Genomic DNA, 13430 nt, shown 5'->3' on the forward strand with positions numbered 1-13430 from the left:
AAACTTTTCTTATGAAAAATAAAACTATAACATCTCTGTTCATATCACAGGGTGTTTCATATTATAAAAACAGGATTTTTTTTATTGATTTCTTGAGCGTTTTGCAATATAAATTTCGGTTAACAAAACAAAGGTTGATATAAAGCTTCCTCCTAAAACAACATAAAAAGCTAATTGAAGATCATTTATTGTCAGGACCTTCCACGTATAACCACCCATTACTCTGAGAGTCTCTGGTGATTTAAGAACTCCCAGCTTAGCCTTGTGAAGCATCATCTCAATCCAATGGTTAATAAGTCCAGCATTGAGAAAACGTGACAATAGATCATTGACTCTCTCCTTAAAAGGTGATTCCTTAGGATACGCATAAGCTATACGATATTTCTTGGGACACTCTTGAATCTGATGAATCTTCTTCGATAAAATGTATTCAATATCATCAAGTAAAAGTGAAGAAGCTCTAGTAACAGATGCAAAACCTCCTTTTCTAGACATTGCATCAATCATTCTTTCTTTCATATCGCTAACAATAATAAGTTTATTGTCTAAGCGTTGAAACATTTTCGAACTGCTTCCATAGAATAGGTCATCTTTCATTGCTGCATGTTTTATTAAAATCTTTAATTGAGATTCATCAAGTTCTTGCATAGTATTGATGTCATTGTAGTAAAGTGGATTAATGTAGACAGTTGCAAGACTTGATTCGAATATGGCTCCAAAAATAACACTGACCAAACACAAAGATATAACGAATATTTTTTCGGATGAAAATGGTGGGTATTGATTAATATTTTCTCTCACCCATACAACCAAAGTGTCAGTAAATATTTGTAAATAAGGCCGTTTGACTTTTATAAGCTCTTTGGGTATTTGTCGACCCTGTTTTCTATTGATCCACAAGTTGATTTTTCGAAATAACATCCAAACTCCAGACCATAGAAAAGATGCACCTATAAATCCAACCCACATATCGACTTTGACAGAAAATAGAGGTAGAATCGATTGTGGAATCCTTTCGGCTTTGCTGGTATAACAACAAAGTTTGTCAGTATAAACGGTAACTGAAAATTCCATATCATCTGCATAGTAGTCCTTGACAAAGAAACCAGTCAAAATAAGATCAGTTTCATATCGAATCGCTTTGCCAATTGCTCCACTATAAGATCCATTTGGTAAATGGTATCTGTGAAAAAGAGAATACAGAAAATGATAACAAAATTTTAATATTTTTACTAAAATAGTAATTTTTTCGAAGATAAAGGTATTCAAGAAAATATTAATCATGGAAATTATCAGCTTCTCAACATGTACATACTATCCCATTAATATATTTGATGACTTATCGAGTGGTGATTTATATTTGTAATCTTTTAAAACATTTAATAGAGCTTTTAAAACAGAATCCCTAATTTACGAAATTCGCTTATAGACTGGCAAAGAAAATCCTGTAAGTATGTATCAGAATTTAATATTTAGGGAGGTAATCAAGAAACAACGCAAAGGTTATTTCCTCAAATTAAAGGTATAATTGACGTATTTACGAAAATAATCAATTGGATCTTTGAACCATAATTTAACCAAAGCTAGTCCTTCGCCCAAAATCGGTGAATTAAAAAGCTTGAACCAATGCGGCTATGTGAAGTTGGCACCCCCAAATTCATTTTTTTTTCAAACCTGCCTAGTTTTATTGCCTTTGGCAGTGTTTTCCAAACTTTTTGAGCTCGCGACCCCTTTAGGAATAAAAAATATTTTGACGACCCCCCCTAACACTTTAATGTGTCCTTAAATACCTGTACACCAATGTACCCATTCAAAACTCGACCTAATTACATAACATTTGGCTTATTCGCGAAGAATTTTTTTCCGGTGTTGCACATTTTATTTTGGTTCTTTCTGGTTTCTGCTATAGAAGGCAAGGCCTTTCTAAGTCGACTGTTTAGGATTGTATGCGATGAAATGGATTCACTATAAAATAATCTTTTTCACCACGCAGATGACAGTGTGGAAAAGTATTGACACAATTGTTGGAATAAAGAGCTGAATTATTGATGTTTTTACAAGATTAAAAATCTGAAAATTCGAACCATTTTTCTGACCCTCCGTGGCTTCTAAAATTATCTTTCTCGCCGATCTGTTTGCCCACTTAAACATCCTTAAAAAGAGCCTTCAAGGAAGAGAGGAAAACATTATAACTGCAAAAGACCAAATCAGAGGATTTCTAGGAATACTGCGGTTATGGTCCGTGTCTCTACAAGCAAACAAATTTGATTCTTTAGCATTCGTTCAAAAGACTCTGGAAGAAAATTCATCGGAAGAATCAATATTTATTAACTCTTTAATTCCTCTCATAGTGCAGAGTTTATTAAATTTGGAGATGAAACTACTGAGTTATTTTCCAGAAATAGATTCTGAATGTGAAAATGAAACTAAGATGGATTTTAAATCGTTTTTTCAATAATACGATCGAACTTGCTCATCTACCGTCTGTAAAACTGAAAGAACATCTTATAGATTTAGCTACAGACTACAGTGCTCTCTAAAATCTATTTTCAATTTTTTTTTTCAAATAAAAAATTTTACGAGTTAAGAAAGTATGATTTTGAACAAAATTTCTTTTATTTTGATGAGATAAAATGCATTTTAAATTCATTCAAAAATTGTATCGCCAGTGATAAAAATTACAGAACAAGGGCACAGGTGGCATATGCTAAAAATGCAGAGTAAGTATTCTGAGCTGGAAAACGGTTGGTTTGCTCAGGATAGCTAAATTTTTTTTTCTTTATTCCACTATTTTTTCAAAAGGTAAAACTAAAAACTTTTTTCATATCAGAAACCGAAAAAAATTTGATTTTTTTTTTCGTATTTAAAACCTTGTTTTTTTTTGCCCAAGTTTAGCCCAGGATAGCCCAACTTTTATTTTCGCTATCATACGTTTAGTTTAAATATTATTGAAGCATTAGTTTTTATTAACCTCAAAAAAAAAAAAAAAAAAAAAAAAATAGTACGCATACACCACAGTGAACTTTTTTAATTTCAAATTTATAAAAAGCAAATCCACTGCCCTACTAACAATTTTGCTTCTAAAATGCTTTACAGAAGCATTAATTGCATCTGTAAAGCTTTATAGAACCAATATTGTTTGTCGGGTGGTGTCGGCCTTGCGCCTCAAATGTTATTTATTTGACTTAAAATTGATTGTAGTCCATTATAACATTCCTGTTAAGAAGCTTAAGTTGATTTGTTTCATTTCGCCTAAATACAAATATTTTTTTTAATTCTAAAAATCTTTGGTTTGCCATGTAAGCACTTACAAAAGCTACATGCTACTATCAGAGTCTTCAATCAAAATTGAAACCTTTACTTTTCAACATTTACATTACTGACTGTTCTCAGTGACAAATGGTGCCAGCAGAGTAAAAACGAATCTGGCACCATCAAGCCTTCTAAAACTATTTATTATTAGAAATCCCCAAATTCTTTCAAATATTACTTTGATTGCTATCATCATATCGCGTATTCTTATTCAAGCAATAGCTTACAAGAACTATAGTTTGAAAAGCATTTTCCTTGAGATTTGGTTATTAGAAAAAAATCAATTGTTAACAACAATTGCACATTATACCTACCCAAAAAAATCATCATCTGGCTTTTGGAGAATCAACTTGCAATTGATGACTTTCTCTATCGCATAAGCCACTTCGGCATCAGCTCCTTCAGCTTTTTCAATTTGATTTGTTTTCTTATCATAAACCAAATCGGAATATACAGACCGAAATATGTATGTCCTTACAGGATATCCATTTAGATTTTGAAAAATATTTTCTAAATCTCTCCAATCGGTGGTATTTTGAAGTTTTCCAAATTTACCCCACGGTCCCATCACAAATGGGTTATAAAAATACACTCTATTCAATGTGATAAAATAATTTTTAAATATTCCCACACGATTCCAAATAGAACGAGCAATATCAACAATAGCATTTGGATCGAATTGACGTTCCATTATATAAAATTGAGTTCCAAAACGTGTGGAGAATTTTTCAATAACACTTTTTATTTCACTAGTATAAGTCAATATGACATTATTTCTACTCTGATTTTTTTCTGCGAAATTATATGACATCACTTTCACTGGACATAAAGTTTGGTTAAGAAAAAATTGTATGAATTTATTGGATGTATCTTCACTGGTCCGTAAACGTAAAGTTATTTCACTTAAAGGTCTTAACAAAGATGTGATTATTGTTAAGTTTACTTTTTGAATTCCAGAATTTGCAGTGCAAAAATGCATGGCAAATATCAGAATAAATAAACTCCAACTTCTTCGCATGGTTAATTTGGTCTCGACCGTTTTCGATTAAGTTATAAAAACTGATTTCCGGAATGAGCTACGCACAGTATTTATACCAAAAGGTTCAAGTGTCAAATATTTGTTTGATATCATACCCAGGGGAAACATTGTTGACTGAAGTCAACATAATTATTAATAAAGGACTAAAGTAGGCAAGACACCCTTAATATTGGGTGGGAACAAATAAAAAAAAATAATTATGTGCAAAGCGAACCACCTATTTGTCACTTTCATTTGTTGTTATGTGTTAAACAAGGTTGTGATTTAGAATAAACCAATTTGTGTATAGGTATAACCAAAACTGCAGAAGCCTAGAACCAAAAATAGAATATCTTTAAGTAAGTACAATTACACCTATTTAAGAAATACAAAAATAAACAGGTATTTGAACAGTCAAATATGTATGTCAGGTAAGGACTAAACTTTGTGGAGCCCTGTCGGCAATAATAAAATATTGAATAAATCATGGGCATTAGTTGTAGAGTATGAGAATCAGGGGCGTAGAGCTGCTGCTGTATCAGCTGTATCCATGTAACAGGGCCCCCGAATTATGGGGGACCCCCATGAGACCAGACACCAGAGCACAAGACGTTTGTAAAAAAAATCACTTAAATCTATAAACCTAAAATAAAACTTGAATAATAGAGGAGGGGTATTGGGAGGTCGGAATACCCCAAAAAATTTTAGCCTATTTCCAATTATCGTATTGAACTGAAACACTGAACTAAAATACTATTTTATTTTTAAGTTTAAAATTTTATTTACACGTAATTATCTTTAAAAAAAAAAGTTATATAAAAAAAATTACTGCATGCTATCTCGCTCCACCCTCCAGAACCATGCTACAAAAAACTAGCAAAGGTTGGCTCAGAAAACCCCACCAATCTGACTTTGTCTATCAAGAAAAAAAAAAAAACGTCTCATGATACATGTCCCATGAGACATGTCTCATGAGACACATGTTTCATGGGACATGTCTTTAGGGGTATGTCTCATCGGACATCTCATCTCATGGGACATGTCTCATCGTACATGTCTCATGGGACATGTCTCATGAGATATGTCTCATTTAATTTTCGAAAAATCGTCGCACAGTGGCCCATTTAGACAAAAGTGCTTGCAATATTCATTTTTCGGGTGGGTCGATAATGAAAAACTTTTAGATCACTGGATTCACAAATGATTGGAGCTCGAGTATTGGAAAAAAAATTTTAATTTGGGTTATTGGTGTGCCTAATAGAGCAAGTCAAAGTTAATAATTTTTTACTATGAAAAAACTTTGAGTGTTAAAACTAGGAAGAGGGCTCCTAAAACGTTTTGATTTTTATTTTTTTTCAAACGCTGTGTAAATATTTAAACCAAAAATTAAAAAAAAAATTAAAACATTTATTTTTTAATTGTTTAATTTAATGTTTTTTGAAACACTGTTTTTTGCACACTTTTTCGACTTCAAATTGCATAGAAAAAAAAGATTCCTACGTAATCAAACCAAGCTCAGCTGATTCAAAATCCTTATATATTTCTTAATAAAAATCCAAAGGCTCAGCTGCGTCATTTTGCATCCAACTGAGCTAGAGCGATTTGATGTGAAAAGGTCAGTTATTTTTTTTTCATGTGTGAAAATAAAATCTTGGAAAATTAGAGTTCTTTGTTTTGTAAGTGGTGGATTTCAATAACATGATTTTTTATTAATATATTGGGACCAATGAGATGGAAAAGAGAAGAAAACAAGCGATCCAAACCCGTTTTCGAGAAGAGCTTGGACTTGATGTGAATAAACCAAAGAAAGGCTATGGAAATACTAATAATGGAAACACTTCAAGGAGAACAATCAGATGCAACCGGCTCGAATAACTGGAGTCAATGGAGAAGTTATTATGATGCTGAAAATAATACCTACTGAATGTTTTGAATTGCAGGGAAGTAGTGAATGCAGTTAAATTTGGAGAGTATACTAAGAAAACAGCAGAGCTTCTAAAAAAAAGTATCCTGAAAAACTACTCACGCCTACTCTTCACAAAATAATGGTCCATATTCAAAATATCATCGAATATCAATCACTTCCACTTGGAGAACTGTCAGAAGAAGCCCAGGAGTGCAAAGTTAAAGACCACAAGAAGTACAGATATCAAAATACGTGCAAAGTTTCAAGGATTCGGCACTGAAGACCTATTTAACATGCTTGCAACCTCATCGGATACACCTATTTCTTCCTTAAGGCATGTAAGAAACCAAAAAGATCTGCAAGAACAATACTCTCCAGAAATGATGAGTTTATTACAAAATACCCCGGACTTAGATGATAGTTTTAAAGAAATATAGTGTTTTTTATGTCTTAATTTGTAACTTTTATCTTTTTCCACTGTTTGACTTTTAATATATCACTGAAATACATTATAAATGTACTCTTCTATAAAGAAAAATAAAAAAATTGCATAAAAATAAAAAACAAAAAAAATACTTTTCTCCCCACTGTTTCACTCGAATTGGTTCCTTTCCTTTTTCCCTACTGTGTCACCTAACTCAGATTACTTCATAAATTGATTTTTGACGATTGTAATCAAAATACCATTATGTTTACAACCTTATCTTAAACTTCTTATTTTAACACCAAATTCTAAAACACCCTGTAAAGTTTTTTTTTTTGAAACTCACAATTTTCATAGCCTTGGAAATTTCCTTCAAGATAAAAAAAAAATTGTGGCGATGTCTTTATTTGTTTAGAAGATATTACTTTTGCAAGCAAAAAAGTCAAAACGGGCCACTGTGCTTCGGTTGTCTCGTGCGTCCTTTTTCAAAATTTTCGGAATTTCAACGCAACGGGAATCGGAATATTTTGTATTGTTTCATATATTTTCTAAAAGGAAAATCTCGTCTCGTCGTCTCGCAATATTGTGAATCGGGCAAAAATAAAATTTTAAAGAAATGTATTTTTGGATCTAAAAAAAATGTTGATTTTTTTTTTGAAAAATCAAATTTTCGAAAACGGGTCATTGGATTCACGCCGCTCAGGACGTGCCGTAGCCTAGGTCTTGCAGGATTAAATGAGATAGTCAATACATCGTACAAATCGTACAAAATGCCCCAAAACGGAGTATAACTTCAAAAACTTAAAGAAAATCTACTTAAAAAATACTAATATTGCAAGCTTCAAAGTTTGCAAAATATCCCTTTTACCATCCTAAATGACTGACAAATCGGCGCATACAATGTTATGTTGGGTGGGAGTATACACTCCTACTTATCATACAAACTTATAGCTTGCTTAAATTATACACATTACTATGATATCAGAACAACAAGATATAAAAAGTGAGGGTGGAAGTATTTTTGAACAGCGGAAGCTATTCATCAGACTGACAATTTTGTTGATATTTGTTGATTGATGATAAAGTGTTTGTAAAGGAATAATAGCTTTCCTGTTAAACAAGCTGTTAGCCAGGTCATATCAACATATTAATTTAATCCATCGAAAAATGACCCCCATCAAACTCAAACCCTTAACAATTATCTTGTTAAATAAACCCGATTTAGTTTTATGATAACAAAGTCATGTGGTTGTGCTTTGTCGTTTTAAGGATACTTTATCAAATTTAATTAACAGTTGAATGTCAGAAATGTCAATATTGTCCAATTGAAAAAAATTGACACTTATTGTTAATAGTTTTGGTCTTTATAAAAAAATTTTCTTGCATATCGACCATTTCTTTAGTGCGACTTCACTTCAAAAGTTCTCAACTTTATCAAATGCAGTTGGCAAAAGCTTGTAAAAGAACTAAAATGTCTTTAAAAGTTATCTTAATTTTCATAATATTTTGTCAGTTTTCAAACGGTTTCGTTCTAAATTATGAAGATGTTCTAAATTACAATCTTCAAAGAATGCCTTATATTCGATTTGAATTACGCAAAGGCTTCGATAGTGACCTCGATAATAAATATGTTGATTTTTTTCTCAATCAAAAAATATGCCCAATGATTATATCAACTTATGCTATAAACGTTACAAAGCCTCTTCAGAAGTTAAGAGAAGATTTTGCAATAGTATCAGACATGGAAAATTTGGGACCAATAGTTCGATTTTTCTCGCAAGCAGCTGGAACGTTTTTTATCATTATTATCGATGATATCGATATATCAACACTACACCAAATTTTTGAAAAACTTTGGAAGTTTCGGGGAATTTATAGAGTACTTTTATTGACATTAGATGGAGTGATGGTCTATAATCCATTCAAATACGATGCAATTACTGAAGAGTTCGGTGGTATTGAATTTTTCGAACATAAAAATATAGTAACTCTATTTGACAATATGAACGGATATCCACTTAGAGTGCAAATATTTAAATCGGTTTATGCTAGACCGATCTTCAACACGTCTTTGAATAAAATGGTCAGTATGGAAGGTGCTGATGCTCAGGTGGCTTTAGAATTGCAGAGATCCATGAACTTTACTATGATACTTCAGAGACCATCGAAAGATTACTTTGGGTAAGTTTGTACATTTGCTTCTTTCAGTTTGTCAGCTCTGTCGAAGCTGGTTCTTAACGTGTATTTCTTCTTCAGCGAACGTGCTGCAAATGGTTCATACAATGGAGCTATTGGAATGATCATTAACTCCGAAACCGACATAAGCTTGACTGGATTCTTCATCAAAGACTATCATGTGCCGATTGAATTCACTGCTACCGTTTACGATGATCAACTCTGCTGTTACGTTCCAAAAGCTGAACAAATTCCAGCATCAATTCTACCAATTTGTGCTCTTCGACCAAGTTTTTGGTTAACATTTATATTGGCAGGTTTTATTTGTGGAACTGTTTGGATAATTTTTCGTGTTCTTAATCTTCGATTTCGAATATGTTCGAAAAATTACAAATCACGAAATTTATCGCCGAATTTACGATATCAATTTATTCGTATCTTCAATGATACTTGGGTAGCTTGGGTAAAATCTAATCTGACAAGATTTCCTCCATTCAATTCGGAAAGAATGTTTCTTATATCAATTTGCTTGGTAAGTGTGATCCTTGGAGCAATAATTGAATCAAGTTTGGCTACTGTTTATATCCATCCAATGTATTATCAAGACATTAACAATCTACATGAATTAGACGAAAGTGGATTGGATATTGTTTACAAATACACAAGCTTCAAAGATGATCTATTTTTTAGTGAAACTTCACCACTATTTGCTGCACTTAACAAGAAGCTCAGGTATTTAGGAGATTTGGATGCAGATTTGATTCAACATTTAGCCAATCATCGAGATATTGCTAGTGTCACGAGATATTCATCATTGATTTTGGAGTCGAATGATTACATTTTGAAAAAGAAGATTCATGTTGTGGAAGAATGTCCAAAGCATTATATGATTGCCTATGCAATGCCTAAGGATTCACCATTTGGAGAGAAAATCAATCAGTTGCTATTACGATTTTTGAATGGTGGGCTTATAAATAAATGGATAGCTGATATGCATGCAAAGGCCGATAGATTGATTATGTCGCAAATGATTATTCATGGAAATTCAGCATTTAAAGTTCTTACATTGGTTGATTTGCAATTGGCTTTTTATGTGGTAGTATTGGGAAGTCTTTTGAGTATGATATTATTGGGAGCTGAAATCTATTGGAAGTATAGACAAAGAAATGGAAATATTGTGGTGGATATACAAATTGATTGAATTTTTTCTGTTTTCACTAATTCGAAAAAACTTTTCGGATTCCACAAATTAGTTGATATTGTGCTTGATGTTGATATTGTTCATTATAAGGAAAAATAAAACTTGGTGAAAATAATGAGCTTTTGAAATAAAGAAAAATATTAAAGTTTAAAATGTAAATACGTTTTTTATCCGGGATTTAAACAAAAGAGTTTAATAATCCTCCTTAAGTTTGAAAACACTAAATATTATTTGCTAGAACACAAAAATTGGACTATTTGGAATATAAGTTGAATTTGTTAATATTTTCTGTAAATATCTGAAGTACCTTAGTAATAGAAGGATTTTTGCGTCAGTACAAGCAAGTAGAATATGCATTGTGTAGAGCAAGTTTTTCAAGAAAGGACTTTTTTTTGTGAAGCCTAATTAGCAGACATTTTTCAGTGTCGTCCTGTGGTATAAACATGATAATTCCATTCCAAAAATGTCATTTTGAAAGACCTTCTCTGCACCTACATACTTATATTTTTTAAAAATTTATCGATGTAAACATAACGTGCGTATTGCGTAAAGTTGTGATTGTAGCTAATTAGTTAATGCCTTTTAAAGCTGTTTTACAATATTTAAGTAAATAGCATTTAGCAGATCTGTTAAGGAAGACTACAATTTTAAGAGATTACTTATTGTATTGCGCATTGTTTCTTTTTAGTTAATTTATTAAATCATATTATGATTTTTTTAAAGTTCAAGTGTGTTGTTCACGAGCTGTATATTATACGATGTGTTTGTGAATGCCAGACGACATACAATCAGTTCTTCAAAATGTTGGATTGAAACAAATTCACCTTTTAAAAGTCTAACTTACTCACTGACTGAACTACTTGTACCTACAAAAAATAGTATTGAAAAAATATTCAATTTTTTGAACTTTGAAAAGCAATATCATAGAAACTGTTAGGCCCACAGAGATGCTATTATAGGCTAACTCAAATTATTGCAGTTTTTTATTGAAAAAATTGGCTTTTAAAAGCTAAAATCACTAAAAGACTAAAGCATTCGGATTTTTTTAAAACATTTTTGACTTTGAGTTGAGTCTGAAAACTTGGAATAATCACAAGGCCATTGCTATGTACAATGGTCGGAAAAAGTATTTTGACAAAATGAACATTTTTCTAACTGATGAGAATAATCTGTAACGGTTAAACATAAAATAAGGAAGTTGACGGTTATTTATTAAGTATATAATGGTGAATATCATGATGGTCAATGTCAGTCATATAGTTGGTATTATGCTTCGAGGCTGCATTTTTTGTATAAAAAGTATTAATTTTTGAGGGAAAAAAGTATTTTGACAAACGTTCTTTTTCAACGTTGGTAAGGTAACGTAATGCATTATATACGTGTTTCAAGCACGTATACAACTGACAGACTTGTTAAGGCCCCTATTTGTAAAAAATTGGGCAAAACGGCGGAACTTAACATTGAAATTAGTGCATCTTCTGTTGCAAGTCATAACTTCTGTGTGTCTGTTAAAAAATCTGTGGAGAACTGAATTTATCGCGGGAAATTAAAAATTACCAAATATACAAACAGAAAAATATAATTATACTATTCAAAATTTACCACAAATGGACAAAAAATGAAAAAAAATGCACTAAGAAAAATTGAAGCATTTTGAAGAATTTACTTTATCGCGGATTGACTCCAAAAAGTCTGAATTTGGAAATGCCATTCTTTCATCAAAAACCTTGTAAGCAAAAGTACCCTTTGCATTGAGCTCGAAGAAGACAATTTTACCATGTTTATGGGAAGATAATACAGTATTTATCTCATAAAACAAAAATTGAAAAAAACTGAATTCTCAAAGGAACATATTGGTATGCTTCTTTCATTCAAAAACAAACTTTTATGGACCACATTCTCACAAATTTCTATATCAATGATCCGGGAAACGAAAAGGAACTGTTGAAGCTCCGTGAAAATTTGGTCAAGTTTGTTCCAGAAGCGAAAAGCACAACAACATGTCCCTTTGAGAATTAAATTTTTTTTTCAATTTTTGTTTTATGAGATAAATACTGTATTATCTTCCCATAAACATGTTAAAATTGTCTTCTTTGATCTCAATGCAAAGGGTACTTTTGCTAACAAAGTTTTTGATGAAAGAATGGCGTTTCCAAATTCAGACTTTTTGGAGTCAATCCGCGATAAAGTAAATTCTTCAAAATGCTTCAATTTTTCTTAGTGCATTTTTTTCATTTTTTGTCCATTTGTGGTAAATTTTGAATAGTATAATTATATTTTTCTGTTTGTATATTTGGTAATTTTTAATTTCCCGCGATAAATTCAGTTCTCCACAGATTTTTTAACAGACACACAGAAGTTATGACTTGCAACAGAAGATGCACTAATTTCAATGTTAAGTTCCGCCGTTTTGCCCAATTTTTTACAAATAGGGGCCTTAACAAGTCTGTCAGTTGTATACGTGCTTGAAACACGTATAATGCATTACGTTACCTTACCAACGTTGAAAAAGAACGTTTGTCAAAATACTTTTTTCCCTCAAAAATTAATACTTTTTATACAAAAAATGCAGCCTCGAAGCATAATACCAACTATATGACTGACATTGACCATCATGATATTCACCATTATATACTTAATAAATAACCGTCAACTTCCTTATTTTATGTTTAACCGTTACAGATTATTCTCATCAGTTAGAAAAATGTTCATTTTGTCAAAATACTTTTTCCGACCATTGTATAAACAATTGTCTCAATAAAAAAAAAAAAAAAAAAAAAAACAAATTAAAAAACGTTTAATTCTGTTTTCTTGTACTCGATTTTCTTGTACAGAATCGACGAGGTAACTGCGGGCTTAAAATTCTAGTGGTGTTACAGATTTTCAGGACTTGTCTTTTTTCTTAAAACTTTCTCAAGACATTAAGTCGAAAGATATTCTTGTCTTATTTCTGCTACCCTCTTGTCTATATACGGGAAGATTGATGGAAAAATGTTTAGTCGTTACTCAAGTTGAGATTTTCTTACATGTAGGTACATACGTCAAGGAAGGCTTTTGACAATGGTTAAGAATGGTAGGACAAGCATTTCCTTGATAGTCCATTGAAATGTTACATTAACCTTGCTTTTTGGGAAGGACACAATTTTTTTGTTTTGGAGTGTAGGGGAGGTTAATGTTTGTATACAATCTAGTTTTCGAGGTTGAAAGCCCCCCCATTTGGCCGCCATCTTGGAAAAAGTGGTTTAAACTGTTTTTTACCAATATCTTGCGAACCTTTAGTCCCACAAAAAATTGTTAACATCGTTTTTGTAGGTAATTTATTTCTCTAAAATTTTGATTAACCCTTAACTATAGTGGTGAAAATTTGTGGTGTTTTGAAATGATAAAATAAAAT

General features: G+C 31.8%; 2 protein-coding genes across 2 annotated transcripts; one reads left to right on the forward strand and one right to left on the reverse strand.

Moving 5' to 3' along the window:
• Positions 1-81: 81 nt before the first annotated feature.
• LOC129909700 (uncharacterized) lies at positions 82-3986 on the reverse strand. The gene is made up of 2 exons (XM_055986773.1): positions 3627-3986; positions 82-1183 (listed from the first exon to the last, which is right to left on the reverse strand). The coding sequence occupies exons 1-2, from the start codon at positions 3878-3880 to the stop codon at positions 82-84; spliced, it is 1356 nt and encodes a 451-aa protein (XP_055842748.1). The 5' UTR covers positions 3881-3986.
• Positions 3987-8363: 4377 nt separating this feature from the next.
• Positions 8364-10096, forward strand: LOC129910943 (uncharacterized). The gene is made up of 2 exons (XM_055988547.1): positions 8364-8841; positions 8917-10096. The coding sequence occupies exons 1-2, from the start codon at positions 8402-8404 to the stop codon at positions 10034-10036; spliced, it is 1560 nt and encodes a 519-aa protein (XP_055844522.1). The 5' UTR covers positions 8364-8401; the 3' UTR covers positions 10037-10096.
• The last annotated feature ends 3334 nt before the right edge of the window (positions 10097-13430 follow it).

This window comes from Episyrphus balteatus, chromosome 2, assembly GCF_945859705.1.
Source record: "Episyrphus balteatus chromosome 2, idEpiBalt1.1, whole genome shotgun sequence".
NCBI classification, from domain to species: Eukaryota; Metazoa; Arthropoda; class Insecta; order Diptera; family Syrphidae; genus Episyrphus; species Episyrphus balteatus.